General features: G+C 39.1%; 1 protein-coding gene across 14 annotated transcripts in view; it reads right to left on the bottom strand.

The window, feature by feature from the left end:
- Positions 1-24,984, bottom strand: part of IFT88 (intraflagellar transport 88) — a 75,923-nt gene that overhangs the window by 37,177 nt on the left and 13,762 nt on the right. For 10 of the 14 annotated variants that reach the window (XM_060128625.1, XM_060128630.1, XM_060128628.1 and 7 more), the window contains exons 4-14: positions 23,409-23,465; positions 22,226-22,279; positions 21,552-21,615; positions 20,823-20,892; positions 17,806-17,896; positions 16,300-16,404; positions 14,050-14,152; positions 12,870-12,984; positions 10,774-11,005; positions 9,731-9,801; positions 1,884-1,970 (exon numbers count right to left, since the gene is read on the bottom strand). In XM_060128625.1, the coding sequence (XP_059984608.1) occupies positions 1,884-1,970; positions 9,731-9,801; positions 10,774-11,005; positions 12,870-12,984; positions 14,050-14,152; positions 16,300-16,404; positions 17,806-17,896; positions 20,823-20,892; positions 21,552-21,615; positions 22,226-22,279; positions 23,409-23,465 (1,049 nt within the window). Of the gene's footprint in view, positions 1-1,883; positions 1,971-9,730; positions 9,802-10,773; positions 11,006-12,869; positions 12,985-14,049; positions 14,153-16,299; positions 16,405-17,805; positions 17,897-19,269; positions 19,290-20,822; positions 20,893-21,551; positions 21,616-22,225; positions 22,280-23,408; positions 23,466-23,738; positions 24,952-24,984 lie in introns of those variants that run through there. The other 4 variants (XM_060128629.1, XM_060128634.1, XM_060128632.1 and 1 more) reach the window with 3 other exon arrangements.

Raw genomic sequence — 24,984 nt, 5'->3', positions numbered from 1 at the left:
AGAAAGTGACACGGAGCAGGGCGCTTCCTGCTCCACGTGACGCTGGGGATCCCGGATGGGGAGTGAAGCGCTGAGCTGGGCAGCGGGAACCACTGACCGCCATCTCCGCCTGCAGACCTCCCCTCATACTCAACAACGACAAAGAACAGCCAGAGAACAAGAACGTGCTCTTGGAAATGTAAAATAAAACAATTAAATGGAATAGTTGAATGAGAAATTCAAAGAAGTCTCCCAGAAAGCAAAGCAGAACCAGAGTTGGAAAATATAAGAAAGATAAGTGACAAGGAAGTCCAAATCCAATTGATAGAAATTTATAACTGGAAAAGGAAGTAAATTAGCAGAGAAATAGTATAACATTTTCTCAAATTAAAGAAAACAGACTGCAAATTGAGGGGTCTATTGAGGGCTTAAGAGGAAAATAGAAAAAAAAAAGACAAATTTAAACACATTATGAAATTTCAGAACAAAGCTACAGAGAAAATGATAAAAATTACCAGAAAGAAACTGCAGGTCACCTACAAATAGCAAGGATGAAACTAGCATCAGAATTCTAATCAGCAACAGTGCTAGTTAACAGTGAAGAAATGCTTTTTGAGTTCTAAGAGAAAACAAGTTACAACTTAGGGTATTATACCTGATCAAATAAATGATCAATCAAGAATGAGGACAGAATTAGACACTTACAGACATGCACAGACAGATCTTAGGGGGTTAATTCAGGAAGAAATCAAGGAAAAAATAAAGATGATGTTCAAAAAGAAAGAGGATCCAACATGGGAAAAAAATGAAGATAAACCCCAAGATGACATTCAACGCCAGCCTAAGGGAACCAACGGCTTACAGAGACTGGGGCAGGGAGAGTTCCGAGAGGGAGAACTCCAAATAACCTAAGAGAAGCAAAGAGTGCAAGAGAAGACAGAGAGGTAACTGGAGACACCAGAAAAACAAACGTCATGGGCCAAATATGAAGCCTCCAGAACAAACTAAACCAGGGAGACAATGGATTCCATGGCGAGAATCTGAATCGTAATGAGGATACGGTAAAGAAAGCATACGTTACTTCCAGCAAGAAGAAACATGAAAAGTAATTAGAAAACGGGAGCTGTAACTCTTCTGTACTTACTTGGTTTTCTAACCATGTACATGTATCTTGGATTTTAAAAATTCTGGTAGCGTACCACGCAGAACAGGTCACAGACTCACTCTATACTGGTTTGAAAAATCATAGAAAAGAGTTTCATGAAGGGCAACATTGGATTCAATACAATGAAGAATTTTCTAACCCTTAGAGATGTTCAGAAATAAAGCAAATGATTTGAACACCATAAGAATCCAAGCAGAGGATAGATGGCACCTACATGGGATGCTATAAAGAGGATTCTCGTACCGGGTGGAAGAAACAAATTCAACTACTCATCCAAAAAATGACCTAAGATTTTTCCAGCTCTAAAAACCCTTCACTCCTATCTGGGAAATATATCCACAGACAATAGCCTTTTTAGGTGTGAGAGGTATTGCTCAGGATAAAAAGTTTAGTAGTACTGACAAATTTAAGGTAGAAAAAGGACATAATGAGAAAAGATAAAGTAAAAAGGAAGAGGGCACAGGCTGGAATTTATACAATGAAAGCAATTATGTACCCACATATCAAATGTAGCACACTTGCCTTAGTACTTAATTTACAAAATGACATGAACAATAAGAAAAATAAGTTAGAACTTTTAGAGTGGCCTATACTAATCTTACCATATAATAGTATTTGCTTGATAAGTAGAAATCAATATTTGCAATCATTTACTTTTCTAATAACAAAATTTTAAATCAATAAAAGTATAAACTAGAAAACATCATGTCCATCCAGTTATACTGAATTTCTCTCTTACCAATCATAACCTACAGCAAAAGATGTTTCAATTACAGGAGCAATGAGTTTTGCAGCTGTCATGATGTATTTTTCTGCCATGGCTTTCCTATATCAAACAAACAAAAAATATTTAGAAATATGGTATAAAAAGAGTTTCGATTTATTTCTTAAAATGTAAGTGTAAACATTGTCTGGGCAGCTATGCTAGCAATCTGTTTACAAATCAGGTTGAAAACCACGACTGGGAAATGCGATCAGCAAGCCATGACTGCCCTTGGGGTCAGCAGTTCTTGGTCTGTGATCCATCCTGAGGAAAGAGGGAAAGAAAGAAAGTGGGGGAAGGGAGGGAGAAAGAAGGAAGGAGAGAGAGATACACAGGACTCTGCAGCTGAAGCTGCATAATCTGCACTGTCTGTGGAAATGAAAGGGTGAAAACTGCCACTACAGTGGTAAATACTAAAACTGAACTACTACACGTCTCTATAGATTTGCCTAATCTTCACCTTTCATTTTATAAATGGAATCATAGAATATGTGGTCTTTTGTGACTGCCTTCTTTCACTTTATCATAATGTCCTCAAGGTTCATGTGTACTGTAGCATATGTCAATATTTCATTCATTTTAGGGCTATATAATATTCCATTGCATGGATGGAGCATATATTTTTTACCCATTCATCAGTTGTGGACATTTGGGTTGTTTCCACTTTCTGGATACGAATAATGCTATGAGTATTCCTGTATAACTTATTATGCTATTATGTGGATGTATGCTCTAATTTCTTTTGGGTATGTATCTAGGAGACAAATTGCTGAGTCATACGTTGTTTAAGAACTTCCAGACTTTCCCAGAGTGGCTGTACCAGTTTACATTCCCACCATCAGCATACAAGGTTTCAACTTCTCCACATCTGCATCAACACTTATTATCTGTCTTTTTGATTCAGTCACACTAGTGGGTGTGAAGTGCTACCTCACTGAGGTTTTGAGTTGCATGTCCCTAGTGAATACTGAAGTTAAGCATCTTTTCATGTGCTTATTGCCATCTGAATATGTTTTGAAAAAATGTCTATTCATATCCTTTGTATATTTTTAATTAGGTTTTGCCGTTTTTATTATTGAGTTGGAAGAGTTCTTCTACCTACTGTAGAAGTAGGTCCCTTCTTGGATACATGGCTTGCAAATATTTTCTCCCATTCATTAGGTTGTTTCCACATTCTTCTTCTTTTTTTTTTTTTTTGTGGTACGCGGGCCTCTCACTGCTGTGGCCCCTCCTGCCGCGAAGCACAGGCTCCGGACGCGCAGGCTCAGCGGCCATGGCTCACGGACCCAGCCGCTCCGCAGCATGTGGGATCCTCCCAGACCGGGGCACGAACCCGTGTCCCCTGCATCGGCAGGCGGACTCCAAACCACTGTACCACCAGGGAAGCCCTGTTTTCACATTCTTGATGGTGTACTTTGAGGAATGAAAGTCTTTAATTTTGATGAAGTCCAATTTACCTATTTTTTTCATACCTAAGGAACCACTGCCCAACACAGGTCAATAATACTTACTTCTATGTTTTTTTCCTAAGAATTTTGTAATTCTAGCTCTTACTTCTAGGTCTATGATTCATTTTTTTTTTCTTTTTTTTTTGCGGTACGCAGGCCCCTCACTGTCGTGGCCTCTCCCATTGCGGAGCACAGGGTCCGGACGCGCAGGCTCAGTGGCCATGGCTCACGGGCCCAGCCACTCTGCGGCATGTGGGATCTTCCTGGACCGGGGCACGAACCCACGTCCCCTGCATCGGCAGGCGGACTCCCAACCACTGCGCCACCAGGGAAGCCCTATGATCCATTTTGAAGTAATTTTTCTGTATGGTGTGAGAAGGAAGTCCAACTTCATTCTTTTGCATGAGCATATTCAATCGTTCCAGCACCATTTGCTGAAAAGACTATCCTTTCCCCATGGAATTGTCCTGACAGTTTTATTGACTATAAACGGAAGAGTTTATTTCTGGACTCTCAATTCCATCCCATTGCCTTTTATGTATGTCTTTATGCTTCTAACATAAAGTATTATCACACTGTCTTAATTAGTGTCGCCTTGTAGCTTGAGTCCTCGAACTCTTCTATTCTTTCTCAACACTGTTTTGGCTGTTCTGGACTCCTTACATTTCCATATGAAGTTTAGGATCACCTTGTCACTTTCTGCAAAAACACTACTGGGATTCTGATAGGGATTACACTGAATCTGTAATCTGGGGGGCACGGCCATCTTAGCAATACTAAGTGCCTATCCATAAACATGTGATCTCTTTCCACTTATTTAGCATTTCTTCCAATGATGTTTTACAGTTCTCAGAGTACAAGTTTTGCATTTCATTTGTTAAATTTATTCCTAATAAATTATTTTTTATGCTACTGTTAAATGTAATTGTTGATTTCATTTTCAGATAGCTCACTAGCACTGTGTACCACACTTCTATAGTATTCTGTTGATTCTTGCATGTTTATCTTTTACTCTGGAACCTTGCTGAACTCGTTTATCAGTGGTAAATTTTTTTAGTGCATTCCTTAGGACCTTCTATATACAAGATCATGTAATCTTCAAACAGAGGTAAGTTTTACTTCTCTCCAATCTGGATAAGCCTTTTACTTTTCTTTCTGTCTTTCACCATTAAGTATTATAATGTGAAACTGTGGGGTTATCATAGATGTCCTTTATCAGATGGAGCAACCTCCTTTCTACTCCTAGCTTTTGTTGAAGTTCTTTTTGTTTGTTTGTTAAACAAAATCCAATATGGATTTTGTATTTTGTTCCCCCCCCCCCGTTTTCCCTTTTTTTTTTTTTTTGGTTTACTGAGATGATCACGTGGCTTTTGTCCTTTGTTCTACTGATATCCTGTATCATATTAATTGAATTTTAGATGGTAAACCATTCTTGTAGCCTTGGGATAAATCCAAATTAGTCATGGTACATAATTCTTTTCCTATTGTGTTAGTATTGTTGGTTTGCAAATATTTTCTTGAGAACTTTTAATCTATAGTCATAAAATATTTTTCTGTAGTTTTCTGTCTCTTCTGTTTTATTTTGGTATCAGAGTAATACTAGTTCATAAAATGAACTATTTTCTGGAAGAGACTGTATAGAAATGATGTTTATTCTTTAAACATTTTCTAGAATTCTCTACTAAAACCATATAGGCCTGGAGATTTGCCTTATAAATTCAATTTCCTTAACATTCAAAGGGCTATTCAAACGATCTATTTCATATTAACTGAGTTGTGGTGGTTTGTGTTTTTTAAGAAAGTGGCCCATTTTGTCTAAGTTTCAAATTTATGTGTACAGGGTTGTCTGTAGTATTTCCTTAATATCTTTCTGATGTCTGCAGGGTCTGTAGTGATAGCTACTATTTTGTTCCTAATACTAGTATTTTGGGTCTTCTCTCTTTTACCTTCATCAGTCTTGTTAGAAGTTTGTTAACTTTACTGATCTATTCAAAGAATCAGCTGTTTCACTGATGTTCTGTATTGTTTCTCTCTTCAGTGCCAATGATTTCTGTTCTTTTATTATTTCTTTCCTTCTGCTTCTTTTGGGTTGATTTTGCTCTTCTTTTTCTAGGTTCTTTATTTTTTAATTGAGGTATAGTTGATGTACATTATATATATATAAAATATATAATACTTGAAAAATATTAATATATATATATAAAATCCCTGAAACTTATAAGTTTCAGGTGTACAACATAGTGATTCACAATTTTTAAAGGTTATATTCCATTTATAGTTACAAAATATTGGCTATATTCCCTGTGCTGTACAATACATCCTTACAGCTTAATTATTTTATACTTTTTCTAGGTTCTTAAGCTGGGAGCTTAGGTCATTGATTTAAGACTTTCCCATTGTCATTCTAATTGCTTTTCCCTTATGGGTTGTTTTCTCTGCCTCCTTACAAGACTTTGTGATTTTAGGGACTTCCCTTTTGGCCCAGGGTTTGAGACTCCACACTCCCAAGGCAGGGGGCCTGGATTCAATCCCTAGTCAGGGAACTAGATCCCACATGCCGCAACTGAGAGTTCGCATGCCACAACTAAGGAGCTGGCAAGCCTCAAAGAAGATAGAAGATTCTGCATGCCACAACTAAGTCCTGGCACAGCCAAATAAATAAAATAAATATTTTAAGAAAAAAAGACTACGTGTTTTTAATTTTCAGAAGTTTAATCATGATATATCATGACACGGATTTTCTTGGGTTTATCCTCCTTGGGATTTCTTCAGCTCCTTGTACTGTAAGTTTATTTTCCTTGCCAAATTTAGGGAGTTATCAGCTATTATTTCTTTAGCCTAATCCCCTTCATCTCTCCTTCCCAGATTTGATGACACAAATGTTGGTTCTTCTGTAATAGTCCCAGAGATCCCTGAGGCTCTGGTTGTTTTGGTTTTTGGTCTATTTTCTCTATTTGTTCAGATTGGATAATTTCCATTTTCTCTTCCAGTCACCAAATCTCTCCTGGCTCCCCTTCATTCTCCTGTTGAGTCCCTCCACTGAGCTTTCCATTTCAGCTGTTATATTCTTCGGTTCTAAAATTTCCATTTGGTTTTTCTCTATATCGTTTCTTTGCTGAGACTCTATTTCTTTTCTGAGGCTATTCTGTCATTTGTTTTAAGTGTGTTCATAATTGCTTGTTGAAGCATTTTTATCATGATTGCTTTAAACTTTGTCAGATAATTCTAACATCTCTGTCATCTCAGTGTTGGCATCTATGGACTATCTTTTTTCACTGTTTGAGATATTCCTGGTTCTTGGTATGACGAGTGATTTTTGATCAAAACTTGGACATTCCCTGGTGGTCCAGTGGTTAGGATTCCAGGCTTTCACTATCGTGGCCCAGGTTCAATCCCTGGTCAGGGAATTGAGACCCCCCCCACAAGCCACGGCACAGCCAAAAAGAAAAAAAGAAAAAGAAGCTTGGACATTTTTACATTATGAGACTGAATTTTAGAAGATGTGGTATATATACACAATGGAATATTACTCAGCCATAAAAAAGAATGAAATATTGCCATTTGCAGCAACAATGGGTGGACCTAGAGATGATCATACTAAGTGAAGTAAGTCAGACAAAGACAAATATCATACAATATTACTTCTACATGGAATCTAAAAAAATGATACAAATGAACTTACTTACAAAACAGAAACAGACTCACAGGCATAGAAAATAAACCGATGGTTACCAAAGGGGAAGGGGGGGTGACAAACTAGGAGTTTGGGATTAAAATATACACAATACTATATATAAAATAGATAACCGGGACTTCCCTGGCAGTGCAGCAGTTAAGAATCCACCTGCCAATGCAGGGGACACCGGTTCAATCCCCGGTCCGGGAAGATCCCACATGCCATGGATCAACTAAGTCCGTGCACCACAACTACTGAGCCTGGGCTCTAGAGCCCGCGAGCCACAACTACTGAGCCCGCATGCCACAACTACTGAAGCCCACGTGCCTAGAGCCCGTGCTCTGCAACAAGAGAAGCAATCACCAATGAGAAGCCCGCGCACCAACAAGAACCTACTGCATAGCACAGAGAACTATACTCAGTATCTTGTAATAACCTACGGAAAAGAATCTAAAATAAATATATATATAGTAAATCAACTACATTTCAATAAAAAAGTAAAAATAAAATAATGTTCATTCAGGCTCTTCAATACTACTTTCACCCTGATTCTGAGGATTTGGGCAAGTGATGTATTTTATTTTGTTATTTATTTTTAAAAATTATTTATTTTATTTTTGGCTGCATTGGGTCTTCGTTGCTGCGCGTGCATGTGGGCTTTCTCTAGTTGTGGCGAGCGGGGGCTACTCTTAGTTGTGGTGTGCAGGCTTCTCATTGCGGTGGCTTCTTTTGTGGCGGAGCACAGGCTCCAGGTGCACGAGCTTCAGTAGCTGTGGCACACGTGGGCTCAGTAATTGTGGCTCGCGTGCTCTAGAGTGCAGGCTCAGTAGTTGTGGTGCACGGGATTAGTTGCTCCGCAGCATGTGGGATCTTCCCGGACCAGAGCTCGAACCCGTGTCCCCTGCATTGGCAGGTGGATTCTTAACCGTTGCCCCACCAGGGAAGCCCCAAGTGATGTACTTTAAAGAGCTGAATGCTTTTGTATTTTATTGTGAAAAAAAGAAAAGTGACGTAGAAAAAAAAAGACTGAATTTTATTTAAATCTTCTGTTTTAGCTGTCTTTCCTGACACCACTGCAGCAGGGAAAGAAGAGACACCACCGCATCACAAGCCAGATAAGGGGAGAAGCCCATATTCCCCGCACAGCCTGCTTTGACACCTACGTGGGAGGAGGTCCTTGCTTCTGCTGGGTGGGATGGGAGTCCCTGCGTCCCCCGGTCCCTACTGACACCATGGTGGGGTGGTCTTGTTACGGCTGAGTGATGACTGAGGCCCTGATTCCCCACTGCCCCTCTGACACCAGGCAGGAGGGAGGGTCAAGAGCGCCCTGTTACTGCTGGGTAGGGTGGAGTTCCAGGCTCCCCACATGCTGTCCACTACACCACAGAGTCAGAGTGGCAGGGCTCCATGAGGGCCTTGGGGGTTAAAGTCCTGCTCCCTACTTGGTCTGCTGGGGTACTGAGTGTCTCCTTACAGCCCTGGGAGTTGGCTGTTGCTGGCATGTGTGGGGATGGGACCACAGCTCTTTTCTGTGCATCTGTCTGAAAGTTTTCTGTCTTGCTAGCCTACCCCTTACCTTGTCCTCTGGCTTTTCTTAGAGCCTTTTTTAAAAATGCAGCCCCTGGCTCTCTGACTGCCAGCTTCTTCAGCTCCAAGTCTGAGCAATGTGAGGGGAATCACTGCCATGCTGTTCCTCAAGCCCCCGGGGCCCTTGATGATTTGCCCTCTTGTCACTACCTTTCTTCTCATTTTGTTGTACATACAATTTCTGGGGTTTTTATTTGTACTCAGAAGTGTAAGTTTAATTTTTACTGTTAAACTAAATCCTAAAGATTAAGGGCCCTCCATCCACACAATGGAATATTATTCAGCCTTAAAAAGGAAGGAAATCCTGTCACCGGCTACACCGTGGATGAAAAGTGAGTCACAGACAGACAGTACCGTGATTCCACTTCCATGAGGTCCCTAGAGCAGGTCACATTCATAGACAGAAAGCAGAGTGGTGGCTGCCAGGGGCTGGGGGAGGGGGATGGGAGTTGTTTAGTGGGTACAGAGCTGCAGTTTGGAAGATAAAAAGAGTTCTGGAGACTGGCTACAAATCAATGTGAATGCACCTACCACTACCTTTGAAATGAAGAATTACATACCTTGGTTAAGATAAATTTTATGTTATGTGTATTTTATCACAATTAAAAAAAAACAAACTAAGAGCCCTCTGTGATGTGATATAACTTCTAAGATACCTGTTGCATATTCAATAAATATTAGAAGGTACAAGCCATACTTGACAGAGACTAGGTACCATATCGGAGAAAGGAAGAAATGAAATAAATAATTTTGTTTTTGGGAGCTGAAATTTATTTGGGGGGCATGATAAAAATACAGAGAGATATAAATTTTTGAACAAAGATAATATGAACAAAGTTCTAATATTGCACCAGAGGCAGAGGGAAAGCAAATTACAGAGAAATAGTAAGAGTAACTGAGTAATAATAATTGGGATTAGCATGAGGACTGAGATTATATTGAAGGAGAAAAAAGAATCTGGTGGAGTATAGAAATGGTGAAACGACAGCACTATTCAAGAAATATACTGAATACAAGAAGTTTTGAAAGAAATAATCAGAATGCACATTCAACTCTTACAGAAGTTAAGACTACATTATTAAGTTTTAATCATGAAGTGCCCCAAATATTACCTTTCACGTTCCATTTGCCTTAGATGATCATTTTTTATAGCTTCAATCACTAAATTAGTATGTGGGTCATCCTGGGGGAAAAAAATGAGTGATTCAGAAGTAAGAATCAAGAACTAGATTTCTAATCAACCTCACCACTAGGCTAGTTGTATAAAATGGAGAATATATTAATCTTTCTAAACTATTTTCCCTTATGTAAAGTAAACTTTTTCTTCTTACTTCTGATTACCTATCACATTCTCCACCGAACTAACATAGATTCTAGCAGCTGATACAAGGTCAGGCTGGAAAGAATAGGGCCAAGTACACAGAAGCTGTGGTTGTTAGTACAAATGTGTGATATTATAAATTCTTAACTCAAATATAAATGCTTTAATGATCATCAATTACTTAGTATGATCCATATTGCTACTTCCTATTGAAAACATAGATGATTTCTTTCACAACATATATGACTTTTTCTCAATATGGAAGTTATATATAATAGTTAACATCTACCCAGCACTTACTATGTTCCAGGTACTATTTTAAGCATTTCACATACATCACCTCATTTAATCCTTACAACCCTACACGGTAGGTTGTTATAATTAGTGCTATTTTAAATACAGAGGAACAAGGAGAGTTAAGTACTGAGTAGTGGGGCCAGCCACTATGCTGCGACACCCTTACACCCTAACAGGAAGACCTATTAGGTTCAATTTATGAAACTGACATTACTATACATTGTGATGTATCAACACAGGCAAGTGCACAGGGTACGACTCCATATAAAATAACATTAAAGAATGACAATTTTTCCTAAGATTCTCCTTTTTGCTTTTTTGACTAAAATTGTGCAGTCTGTTTTAACCACAATCTCTAGCCCTATTTCAATAGCCCTGGTGTCGACCTAATTTAAATAACAAATGAAAATGATAAAACACATTAATACAGGGCTGGGAGAAACCTGAAATGTCATCCACTCCAACTTTCTCATTTCTGGAGACAGAGAAGCACAGGTAATTAGGAGCTGGCTACATAACAGTCTTCCTCATACTCACATTTGGTGAAATGTATTTACCATCTTCATCAGTTTCTAATGGAACAGCAATCAGCTTTTGGAATGCCTTCTTCATTTTTTCTCGATCTCCAACAGCAAAGTAACTAAGAATTAGGTTGAAGCCTGCCTTCAGGTTTGGTGCCACACTCATTATGTGCTCAAATGAATTAATGGCATCTGAATACTGCCCAGTTTTAATAAATGTAACTCCAATGTTCTGCATAATTTTAATCCTAGAGAAAAATAAACATGGATTCGCTTTAAAGGTCTGAACTCCCTAGTATGGCAATCAAGACATTCCACAAATAATTTCCTTCTTTTCTTTCCCACTTTACTTTTTTGTTTTGTTTTGTTAAAGCTATATTGATGTTTACTTTACACATCATAAAATTCACTTATTTTAAGTGTATGATTCAATAATTATTGCTATATTAACACAGCTGTGGAACCAAAACCACATTCCTACTTTGTCATTTCCATCACCCCAAAAAGAGAACCTGTGCCCACCTGCAGTCATTCCTCGATCCCCCCCTCTAGCCCCAGGCAAACACTAATTTACATTCTGGCTCTCTGGATTTGCCTTTCTAGACACTGTACATAAATGGAGTTACAATATGTGATATTTTGTGTCTGGCTTCATTCAATTAGCATAACCTTTTTGAGGTTCCTCCATATTACAGCATGTAAGAGTACTTCATTCGTTTTTTATTGCTGAATAGTATTCTATTGTATGGCTATACCACATTTTATTTATCCATTGACTACCTGATGGACATTTGGATGGCTTCTACTTTTTGGCTATTATGAATAATGCTGCTATAAACATTCATGTACAATACTTTGTGATAACACATGTTTTCATTTCTCTTGGGTATATACCTAGGAATGGAATTGGTCATATGGTAAATTTGTGTTTAACTTTTAAAAAAAGCAACCTAATTATTTTCCAAAGTGTCTGGGCCATTTTATATCCCCAACGTATGAGGATTCCAATTTCTCTACATCTTCCTCAACACTAATTATTGTCCATATTTGATTATAGCCATTCTAATGAATGTGATCCCACCTTATTTCTAACCACTCCTCAATATAACCCCATTTGAACTAAATCCTTTTACTCGTAGTTCTCTGATCAGATCACAGTATTTCCCGGACTTTTCTCACAATGCTCCCTTTGTCGGGAATGTTACCCCTTCGCTTGTCTTCACTTTAGTAAGCAATCCAAGAATACCTCCTTTCGTTAAGCCTTTCTTGACCTTTCTTGTTCGCAATAATTATTCCTTCAACTTAATTACTATACTATCTCTTGGTTATGGACTGTTAAGCACTTAACATATACTATATAATATTATTATCTTTTTCTAAAATGCTCAAATTCTTGGCCTCACCTGGGTTAAAAGTACCTCAAGGGCATTGTGTTCTGTAAGTTAGATATTTGCTGATGATAATGAGATATCATGCATAATTCGAAAACAAATTATTGTGAAAAGTGGCATTTACAAAGAAATTAACTTTCACAGAGGCTTTGTACTGTGCCTAGGAGAAATTATGACCAGTGAGTATCCTGGTACCTTCCTATGTTCCCATAGTTATAACCAGACCATAAGGTAGTCTACTGTTTCTGCTCCTGAAATACTGTAAGAACAGGAAACATCCCAGCATCCCCCTCTTCCCCCCTCTTCTAAGATTCAACAGTAACCCTTCCTCTCACTCTTCCCTTCTCAAGCTGTAGTAAGAATGTAAGGAGGTCTTGATTTCCAGTCTTGCATTCTGGAGTCTGGTACGTTCTAAAGAACCGCTGTTTGATTTGGTGTTGGCAGTAAGCTGTATTATGGCGCTAATTGCCCGCAGCGTTATTCCCTATATAGGCCCATTAGCTTAGTTTTACTCCAACTGATCACATATTATGCCTTCAACCTTTAACTTCCATCACACAAACGCATGCAAGTAGTCACAAGGGGACAGACCAAAGTACTACAGCTACAACAAGAATCTAACACCTCTCATGTACAGATACCATAAAGCACTCAGCCCACTGGCAACGCGTCAAGAGTGACCTTGTTTCTGAAGAACAACACTTAAATTTTACACACTTACCTCATTTCTTTATGGACACTTGGAATTTGATCTAAGGCCATTCGGTAGAATTTAATGGCTTTGGAATAATTTCTTTGCTTTAAATAAATATTTCCCATATTCACTTTCAACCGTCCTAATTGAAAAAAATTTAATGAATATATAATATCCTACTTTGTTCACTTTTTCTATATTTTAGATGACCTTAATTTATATTTTTTGAAGGTCTTCTCAACTTATGAAGCTTCAGACATTAACTAAAATTCTCACTTTAAAACAGTTATACTATTTTCATGTATGTGCACACTAAACTTCTGCAAGGAATTGGAACTTAAGACAGATGGATTCCTGGAAACATGGCTAGAAAACAAGAGTGACATTATAAAACTGGAGTTCTGTTCTTCTAAGAAAACATGGGACTTAAAAAGTATTAGATAATTCAAAATTAGACCTTCTTTTGGGCGTTATTCCAGCATCTCCCAGAGCTGCAAGATGTACAGTTTATCCTTTTTTCCCCACATTTTCTACGGTAAGCATTTATGAATTGGTGAGAAAAAGTGTTTCTACAAAACTTGAGACTCAGCTCAAATGCAACGTCTACTCAGAAAGCTTGTCGAGACTTTCCAACTCGTACTCAAGTGACCCCACACCTCTTTTCACCAGGACCTGGGGGTCTGAGGTAACGGTCAGCTCTCCATAGTCCTGACCCTTCTCCACTCTGCAGGGCCCACCCCACGGCGCAGGATGAAGAAGCCTGGAGCTCAGGAACAAAAAGAGTACACTTACCCGGTTTAAACTATATGATGTAATAGTTTAATAAAATATTAAAGAAAATGATATTCTGATACACTTTAATACTGAGACCAAAAAATTATACAATATAAATGCTAAATATAAACAAAGGTCTCTTGTGGATAATTATACAAGGGAAAGCATGTTCTGTAGGTTGCCCTGGCTCATTCTACCTGTGATACAGAATACTGTTTTCATTTACTGTTAGGCAATGTATCTTATACCAACTGTATTTCTTCATTTGTATTTGTGTGAATTTTCATATCTTTAAGCAGGGCACCTCTATCATAAATATGAATTTGCTCAGAGTACAGATCATTTCATTATAAGAAAGCATAAAATGAGGAAATGGTAAATTAACGGTACAAAAGAACTATACTTATTGGAAAAACTGACTATACACACTTACCTGCATTGCTAAACATCTTATTTTTCACTATAACTTGATATGTGTTTAGTGCTTCAGGATACATTTCATTAGCTGAATACTGACTGGCCAAGTTGAAAAGAACCTAAGGAAAAAATATTGCAAAGAGACACATAATGATCATTTTAGGTCCCTCTTGCCTATAATCTTTCTAGAGATTAAAATACTATAACAAAGTTAGATGCTTCTATCAAGATTCCCAACCCATTAAGCAATGAAGTACATAGAGAACACCTTGCATTCCAATATGAACCAGAACATTAAGACAGGTGGGAGCTTCCCTGGTGGCACAGTGGTTAAGAATCCTCCTGCCAATGCAGGGGACACAGGTTCGAGCCCTGGTCTGGGAAGATCCCACATGCCACGAAGCAACTAAGCCCGTGCGCCACAACTACTGAGCCTGTGCTCTAGAGCCCACGAGCCACAACTACTGAGCCCGTGTGCCGCAACTACTGAAGCCCGCGCACCTAGAGCCCGTGCTCCACAACAAGAGAAGCCACCACAATGAGAAGCCTGCGCACTGCAACAAAGAGTAGCCCCTGCTCACCGAAACTAGAGAAAGCCCACGTGCAGCAACAAAGACCCAATGCAGCCAAAAATAAAAAATTAAATAAATTTATAAAAAAAAGACAGGTGGAGCTTTCCTCTAAATTTCACCTAATTTTCCATGTATTCTTTCTAATTAATGGATTTGCTATCTTTTAATCTCAGGAAGACCCACAAAGAATAAATGTGTATTATTACTATAGCTGGTAATAAAAGAAATAAGGAAGAGAGTGGACCAAACTCTCTTTGTAAATATAAATTAAACATCATGTGGAATACCTTAAACCTTAATTTGTACAGTATTGCTGCTCTACGTGCAAATTTATAATTTAAATCATTAAGTTATAGTAAATTATGTTCCTAAAGGAAAAACAATAATCATCACAAATTATTCCCAAATCTAAAGACTCCATGGAATTTAAAAAATTAGCTATAAAAAAATATTAGCTATAAATAGTAAACATATAAAAATTCTTCTTGGGCTTCCCTAGTGGCGCAGTGGTTGAGAGTCCGCCTGCCGATGCAGGGGACACGGGTTCGTGCCCTGGTTCGGGAAGATCCCACATGCCGCGGAGCGGCTGGGCCCGTGAGCCATGGCCGCTGAGCCTGCACATCTGGAGCCTTGCTCCGCAATGGGAGAGGCCACAACAGTGAGAGGCCCACGTACCGCAAAAAAAAAAAAAAATTCTTCTAAGTTCTAATGTCCTTTTTTCCACTTGTTTAGCATATGAAGACTTTTCCTACTGAAAACATACCCTTTTAAACAGCAGTATAAATATCAAAGAAGTGTCTTTTCAGAATTGAATAAATTTTGCTAGAAATTAGCTGGTTTTTTCCCCCTACTCTCCTCACAGAACATTATCTTATTCACCTAGTTTGAAGTTCTCTAAAATCACAGACCAAAAAGTCCACATTAGAATCTCGTTATCGGAACCTCCCTGGTGGCGCAATGGTTAAGAATCTGCCTGACAGTGCGTGGGTTCGAGCTCTGGTCCGGGAGGATCCCACATGCCACAGAGCAACTAAGCCCGTGAGCCACAACTACCGAGCTTGAGCTCTAGAGCCCGCGAGCCACAACTACTGAAGCCTACACGCCACAACTACTGAAGCCCGTGTGCCTAGAGCCCGTGCTCCGCAACCAAGAGTAGCCCCCATTTGCGGCAACTAGAGAAAGCCCGCACGCAGCAACAAAGACCCAACGCGGCCAAAAATAAATAAATAAATAAATAAATTAGAACCCCATTATCTCTCTCTGTTTGGTGACGGATGTTAACTGGACTTATTGTGGTGGTCATTTCATAGTATATACAAATATCAAGTCATCGTGTTGTATACCTGAAACTAACAGAACACTGTATCCCAATTATACCTCAAAACAAAACAAAATGAATCTCGTTAAAGTATCCACACTGAATAGAACCCAAATATTAGCAATCTTCACGAGTCCTTGGCTGGTAGGTTTACAAGTATTTACTACATTATTAAAAATGACTAATTAACTAACTAAAGAAGATCACTGTACATACCAAAGATAAGAGTGGTCCCATGAACTAAAGAGTATTATTAATCTAATTCTGGGCACCTTAAGTCCAATAAGGCTTAAAGAACAAGAGAAAAGAAAAAGAAGTTCTGGAATCTATAAATTCTCGCCAAGGTAACTGTACTCAACAGGTACTTCATACTTACTGAGTAAGTTAAATCCAAATTGATGTTTTCTGGACTTGTAACTTGTTCTCGTTGTCTCACCAGGACTCTCTCTTTTCTTCCTGCATCTTTTGCCTTTTCTAAGGCCTGAAATCAAATGTACACTGTGTAAACTCCTCTGAGCACTCACACGGAATCTGGTGCATTTGGGAAGTGTCTGCGGGAAGCAGGGGTGGCTGCCATTACCCCTGGGTTCCCTGATGCCCCGTGTGCTCCTACCATAAACTCCCCTTCTATTGTTTAAACGGGAGCTCTTCCTCCCGCATGGAAAGGCCGAGTGTCTTCTCTGGGAAAAAAGAGGAAGCGTGGGGGTTAAGACCTGGAGCACACCTGCTCCACGTCGAGGTTCTCCATCACCTCACCTCCCACCCCCTTTCGGTCTGACCATGTCTATCTACTTCCTTTTTCCTCCCAACTCCTGAATCTTTGGTGTTTTAATTCAATCTCATGAGGTAGGAATTTAGGTGGATTTGTTTGGTTTCTCGGATGCTCAAAATACAGACAAGTATTGGATCATGGATCATGGATAACTGCTACCCAATACGACAACAGATCCTTAGTTTCGCTCAGATCTTACTCAGGATGCCAAGAACCTTTTATCGATTTCCACTGAGAGACTGACCACAGTCACATGAATTAAACATGGAATTTTTTTTTTAGAACTAGATAAAAAAGCACAGGTTCTGTGAGCAATAAAAGTAGCTTATACTGGGGCTTCCCTGGTGGCGCAGTGGTTGAGAGTCCGCCTGCCGATGCAGGGGACGCGGGTTCGTGCCCCGGTCCGGGAGGATCCCATGTGCCGCGGAGCGGCTGGGCCCGTGAGCCATGGCCGCTGGGCCTGCGCGTCTGGGGCCTGTCCTCCGCAGTGGGAGGGGCCACGACAGTGAGAGGCCCATGTACCGCAAAAAAAAAAAAAAAAAAAAAAGCTTATACTGAACCTTTCTAATGGTATTCATTGATCTGATAACTAAGTCAAAGAAATTATATTTATGTGGTATGATGACCAAAGTAATGTGAACAAAGCAAACTAAGAGAAAAGATTCAATTTAAAAAAAAGCAGCAGAGTTGGATTGCCAAGAAGCAAACCACGATTTTGCAGTTTACAATACTTTAGAGCAGTCAGCCTTGAAGGAGAAAACAGCCCTTAGTGCTGTGTGTGGGCCATGGGCTCCACCTGCAGCAGGCTGTGCGTCCCATTCAGCAGTCCACCAGGCTGCAAAATTTAGCCAACCGATGCAATGGAATTTTTTCCCCTCCTTAAATGACCAATGTGAAAAATTACAAAATCAGCCAATTGTTTTGACTTCAGAGTTTATGAAGCAGAGTTTCAACTGCAGGTTCTCAAAATAATTATTTCAGTGAAAACTCTAAGGCCAGTCCACAACAAAATGAAAGTATTTATCTATACATGTGCTTACATAGGTACATACATAAAGATACATATGCACACACTTCACAATCTTGAATCTTATCAGTTTATGAACTCACCAATTTTAAGTCTCCACAACTGTTAGCAATACAGCTTTCTTCTACCAACTCATTTACTTTCTTCTCTAATTGTCTTATCTTTTCTTCTGGACTGTTAAAGAAAAAAGTAAGTATATTTGAATCATTCAACCACTAACAATACACACAAAATTTAACCTACTTTTAACATTGTTCATCATGTGCTTATAAACTTTAAGAGTAAGTCACAGATAAGACAAATATATAAGGGGCCTTAAAGAATAAATGTGCCACTGTTTTTAATAACTACATTATATAATTATTCATAATAGTAAAAATAACATTTATTTAGCATAAGTGTAATTTAATTTTGAGCTAAATGCTTTACCCTAATTATGTCACTTAATCTTCACAAGAATATTTGATACAAGTACTATCATTATCTCATTTCACTGACAGGGAAACTGAAGTTTAGAAAGTTAAGTATTGGCGGTCCAGTGGTTAGGATTCTGTGCTTCCACTTCAAGGGGCACGGGTTCGATCCCTGGTCAGGGAACTGAGATCCCACAAGACACACAGGGCGGCCAAAAAAAAAAAAAAACGAAAGGAAGTTAAGTACTAAGCCTGAGATCATACAGCTAGTAAGTAACAGAGCCAGGATTTAAACACATGATAAGGTAACTCTAGGGCCATGCTATTGCATTACCATCCCCAAAGGAAAGCAGATTCTATGGCAAATGAAAACTTTATCTATGGTTAGAAAGACTGAAGACCCCATAAAAGAGAGAAAATTATTTACTACCAAATAGATACCACAGAGACTTTTTTTTTTTTGGCCGTGCTGTGTGGCTTGTGGCATCTCAGTTCCCCGTCCAGGGATCGAACCCGGGGCCATGGCAGTGAAAGCACCGAGTCCTAACCACTGGGCCGCTAGGGAAGCCCCACTCACCACAGAGACTTCTAACGAGGTGAGGAAGTTTAAAACCCTGACTTCATTAGTAGCAAACGAAGTGTCCCCAGATCAGCCATGTTTCAAACACAACATCAGTGTTGCTTTACTACCACTTTCTTTCAATAAAACACAACACTCTGAATGTACGTTACTGCCTAAATAAACTTTTACTACAAATATATCACAGTAAACATCAATTCTCTTAATTCTCTACAAATGGACTTTTAAAAAGAACACAGGAATAAATTTCACAGTATAGGTTTGTCTATAAAATCATATTCTTCAGTAAAACCTGGGATTAAGACAACATATTTTATTAGTTTATAGAGATTGCAAAATTCTAATAATAGATGGTGGCTTTCTAAAGGTTAAAAAGCTCAGAATTCAAAGTATGGAATTCTATTTTCAAGCTGTCTGAAACACTCTAGTAAATGTCTTTAAATGTTGCTTACAGGTTGTTATAATTAAGCCTAAAATATCAATACAAAAATGTAACGCTAAAACTCTGTAAGAGAATTTTATGAAGACAGTGAAAGTCGCTACCCCATCCCTACCAGCCGCCAGGAGAATGAACTCTGTGCAGACACTGCTGGGCGCCTCCACAGGAGCCTGCCGCCGCCCTGCGTCCCTGAACGCGAAAGCTAGGCTACAGGAGAGTCTCACCCTCCTGCCGAATGTCTGGTTCCATCAGGCACCTGTGATGAATTTCTGGCCAATGAGAAATGAAGACGCGTCTGCCTGCGGCAGATGTCTCCCGGAAAGATCCCTGCTCTTCAAAGAGGACCTAAGACTGAGCACCTTCGACTCTAGGTTTTATCAACTACAGGAAGGTTCTGAACTCTCGTGGCCCTCCTGGAATCACGAGGATGGGCAGGCTCTTGAGAAGAGCCAAGAGAATCAGAAAGAAGCTGAAGCAGCGTGAGGTTATTGAGAAGTTAAATTAACCATCCTCCAGACCTCCTGTTATGGGAGATAATAAAACATTCTTGTGTGTGTTTTTTCTGACGTTTCCAGCTGTTAGCAGCTGACAGGATCCTAAATGACATATTTAAGTAAGATAACATGCATTTATTAGCAAACTTGCTGTCATTAACTAGGATACAAAGTAAACTGACTTTCTATATAAGTTCCTTATTAGTCAAAAAGAGAAATTATGTAATTTATACAATAGCCCAAATACCAGGTTTAAGAATTACAATTTAAAAACATGAGCCCTGGGGCTTCCTTGGTGGCGCACTGGTTGAGAGTCCGCCTGCCGATGCAGGGGACACGGGTTCGTGCCCCGGTCCGGGAAGATCCTACATCCCGCCGAGTGGCTGGGCCCACGAGCCATGGCCGCTGAGCCTGCGCGTCCGGAGCCTATGCTCCACAATCGGAGAGGCCACAACAGTGAGAGGCCCGCGGACCGCAAAACAAACAAACAAACAAACAAACATGAGCCCTGGAAGTAGACCACCTGGGTTCAAGTCTCAGTCCTGCCGTGTACTAGCCTGACCCAGCGAGCTCTCCGTGCTTCCCTCCCCCTGAACTGATGACACAAGAGCTCAGGGAAGCTCGTGCACAGCGCAGGGCACGCAGTGATCGCACAGAGAGCACTCGGTAAATGCTGGCTGCTATCACTATTTGTAAAATCTAATGGTGCTTAGATATCAGTAAATATACACAGCTGAATTTACACCGTAGCTTTTTAGCTACTCTCTAGTCAATGGCACAAAACTAAGTTAATTCTATAAAAAATTATATTTCTCAATATCAATATGACAAACTAACTTATACATTTTCTTAATTTTTTTCTTTGAAATATTCTTTTAAAATAAGAATATCTTATTACATGTACAGCAACATTTGGCCTTCAAGAGAATCAATACTGGCATGTACAAAAATCAGACACATCTTCGAGTCAATAATATTACAGTAAAACTGCATGGAATACACAGGGCTGCTTTTCTGAGACTTGATTCTTTTGCTAGTTCCGAGAACCAGGGATGATGCTTTGGTTACTATTCTGCTGACATGAACTTTTCAAATACATAAGGATTATGTACTTGAGAAGTAAAAGTTAAGAACATGCAACCAACCACAGCAGAGCAGCACAGGACTTGCATACCTGTCTTCGTTCCTGGCCTCCAGGGGCGGTGCAGGGCCCCGCGACTGACCGAGGGGGTCGAACGCAGAGCCTGAGACACAGTCAAGAGTTCACGTTTAGTGCTCAATCCAGCACAACTGAACGGATATGAAACCGCGCACATGCTATTTAATTTACCTATTTATTAGATGGAATGGACATTTTTATGCTTACATAAATATTTTGCATATTAAGAAACTGGTAAGATTTTTAACATACATAAAAACATGTAAATAAAACTGTGTGTTACCATGTAAAAACAAAAATAAATATCTCTCAGTATTTATTTCTCCCCCATAGTAATCTATCCCTATTATGAACTCTAAATGGCCAATCATGTGAGTAATAACCTGGTATTAGCCTTTTAATTTTCCATTACTGGTATAATAATCATTAATTTTTGTTGTAACAATTTTATTTAAAAATTATTATTTAACTTATCATATATTTAAATACTATTTTCACCTTTAATTCTTTAGCTCTAACTCACACACAAATTTTAGATGTAGAGCTTGGCATATTTTGGCAGATTACATGCCAGTGTAACTACCACCTCAACTGGGGTGCAGAACATTTTCATCACCCTTTTCCTTTCTTAATGGTACCTAAAATAATCAATGGCATGTTAGATATGGTAATATATTTACACATACAAAAACATTTAAAAAATTTAAAGATCTGAAAAAAATTAATAGCTGAAATAGAACAAACCTCTCAAAGCTGCTTTGGTAAAACCAGCTGCTCTCACTGCTGTCATGGGTCTAGTAACTCCATCCTTAGGAGAACAAGCATCATTTAAAGAGCATTCTTAAATAAGACCTGCCTCTTACTTGCAGAGCTGCACGACACACGTTGTAAATACAGCCTAGCGTGTAACACTGGTTTCGTCCCCTGCCGGCTTGCTCCGTGCTCCCACCTCCTCATGTGCCGGCCTGTCTGCACTTCACCTTTCCTCTGTCAAATTCTGATTCCTTGTCTAACTGGACTTACTCCCAGTTTGAAAAGAAAAGCACTCTTAAGGATTTTTAGATAGTACCTTACGCAGCTTAGTAGCTGGCTACTCCCCTACTTTTGGTTGGTCTCCTATATGCCTAAGAGAGAAACCACAGAAACTGCTGTAAATGACAGCAAAGGAAGAGCGGGTCCCAGAGTACATCCTACAAGCAAACTATCAGGCCTATGTCCATTCCCAGTGGGATTTCATTTGAGACCTGAGTAAATAAATCCAAAGAGACTTTGCCACCAAAGATTTCAAACGGTCCAAACTTCAGCCCACAGTTTAAAGAACCAGGGTCACTATATAAGTAACAACTTAAAAAAACTTTGGTAATAATATTCTAAGTCACAGGAAAGGCCCAAAATGAACACCCACACAATGGAGATACCTGAATAGCCCCTGTCATTGGTCTTCCCATTGACGATGCCAGGGATGTCTTGGACTAGTAAACAAAAAACTAAGTTAAAACGATTCCAAAAAATGCCTACATTTAATTTTATAAACCAAAGTATAAAAGTTTTCTTTATAACATTTTTTCCTTCATCCTATTGGCAAGTAAACCTAAACATAATTTTTTTCCATTTATCTCCCGAGGATATAGGATCAAACAATAAAACTCTAAAACAGGCATTGGCAAACTATAACCCCCAGCCTTTGTACTGGGACACAGCCGCAGTCCATTTGCCTGTACATCGTCTGTGGCTGCCTCTCTGAAAATGCTGAGCTGGGTTCCGAAGAGCCTAAACCACAGGGCCCTTCACAGAAAAGCTTGCTGTCTCCTATTCAGAAACATCACCAAAAACCAAATTTATGAGTGATACCTGCTTTGGCTGATTAATAAACATATGCGTCACATGACACACTGTTATATAACGTATAAGGCCACTTTCTTCATTCACAGGAAGGGACACTTGGAAGGCAAGTGCCCGGGACCTCTAGGTTCTAAAACCATTTTTATGACCCCTAAGAAATATTATCATAAAGACTAGGAAACACTATTTCACCTCATTCCTCCATTTTTCTCCCATTCCTTTATTATTTCACATAAGCTAAAATATCCAAATTGTAGGTACTTTGGGCAAGATTTAGAAGATTTTATTTTATGGATTTTAATATAGCATCTTTCCTCCAACGATCTCAAATAAAAGCAAGACCCAATTATATGCCTCTGAAGTTTTTCTTAAATTTTATTTTTTCATGTATTAATTATTAAGTTTTTAAAAATTATAAACATTATGTTTAAATAACATCTAACCTCACATAAGATATATGAATGGAATACACATGACATTTGGTTATATTATATAGAAAATGAAAAGAAGTCAATCAACAAACACGAGGTTTACAGGTAGGAAAAGACAATAAAATATTTTCTGTTATATTTAAAACCAAAATGACTAGAATATTCAAAGCTATTAATCAACAATATATAATGTTCATCACTAACCAAAATGGAAAATATACCCAGGTCATGGGCTGAAAGGTAGCCAGACTTATTTAGAACTAACTGCCTAAACTGAACTTATGTATGAGAAAATGCATCTTCATATCTTCAGCTTAAGAAAACCTACCCCACATCCAGTAGCTACAGGTCTAGCAACTGCTGTGCTTGGTATTTTAGCAGTTATCTTGGGGAGGAAAAAAAACATAGTTAATAGAATTCAGATTAAGTTATATAATAGAAAACTGGAAAAGAAATAGAAAATATAGGCTCATCAATAGAGAAATATTTATATAATATTTAGAATAATTTCTTTTAAATTATTCTAAATATTAACGAGCTCAAGTATTTTAAGTATCAGGAAGGAGGCCTATTCTGGAACTCATTTTAAAGGAGAAAAGGGACTTTAGAATGACTTGAGGGGCCAATAAGACAGATGAGTCTTCACGGTCACGCCTACCATTCATTTTGCGTGATTATCACTGCCAGACCGCTGGGTCTAACAACAGACAGAGGATCTCAGGGAACCTGGGGTTGAATCTCAGCTCTCCCTCCACTTGCTTGTTTATTTTATCTCTTTGAACCTAAATGTTCTCATCTCTGAAATAAAGATACAAAGTATGTTGATCACAAAGTTGTAACTGGAATCAAACAGGACCACAGAGGTGAAAAAGTGCACTAAACAGGTTAGCTGTTGGGCATCTTTGTTTAAGTATTTGATTAAAACATCATTTTTAGAGGAGTTCTACTTCTGGCTTGACGGACCACTGTTTTAAACATCTCTCCCTCTAAGAACTACTAAGGCGGCTGGGGACAAAAATATTTTTGCTAAAAATCAGTTTGTATACATTAGAGAACCATCAAGGCCATGAGGAATTACAAGGCCTCAAGCTGAGGAACAGAAGGGAAGACTGAGGGCTGAGCTGCGTCTGGGCTGCTCTTCTCCCAGGGGTGTCTGTTAATGCGGAAGGCCAGGCCGCAAGGGTGAACAGAGCTTTTCACAGAAGACAGGACTGAAGACATAAACCCTGGAGCTGGGCCTGCTGAGGTGGCAGCCCTGGGAATCCTCCAGTATTCAGACTTGACTAACCTCCAAAGGCTACACTCAGACTGGAAGGGAAATCAGAAGGACACCAGCCCTTGTAAGACCTGAGCCCAATTCAGAATCATCTCAAACTCAACTGGCTTGAGGTGATTCAGGGTTCCTTGCATCTCTGAGGCCATAAGCAAAAGTAAATTCTCTCCAGTAAAAGGTATCTGTCCTGATAAGGCAGCCACTACCCACATGTGGCTGTTGAGCATTTGAAGTGTGGCTCAGGCAATAGGACCTGGATTTTAAAACTTTACTTACTTTTAAATGATTTAAATAGTCACATGTGGCTAGTGGTTATCACACTAGACAGCAGAGACATACAGCCGTAAATTATCTCTAAAAATTTTCATTTACAATGCCTGGCATTCAATCTAAAACAACCAGACACATAGGAGCAAGACTACCTAACCAAAACCAAGAGAAATAAATGGAAAGACAGGCAGAAGGGGAAACATGCGATGGAAACATCAGACACAGGCTTTAACACAACTATGGTCGATACGTTCAGCGAATTAAAAGACAAGATGACAATTTCAGTAGACAACTAAAAACTATAAAAAATGGATGAATGGAAATTCTAGAACCGAAAACTGAAAATAACGTAAAATTCTGG

Source organism: Lagenorhynchus albirostris, chromosome 18, assembly GCF_949774975.1.
Source record: "Lagenorhynchus albirostris chromosome 18, mLagAlb1.1, whole genome shotgun sequence".
Lineage (NCBI taxonomy): Eukaryota > Metazoa > Chordata > Mammalia > Artiodactyla > Delphinidae > Lagenorhynchus > Lagenorhynchus albirostris.
Note: the sequence above shows the minus strand (reverse complement) of the source record. Positions and strands in the feature narration are given on the sequence as shown.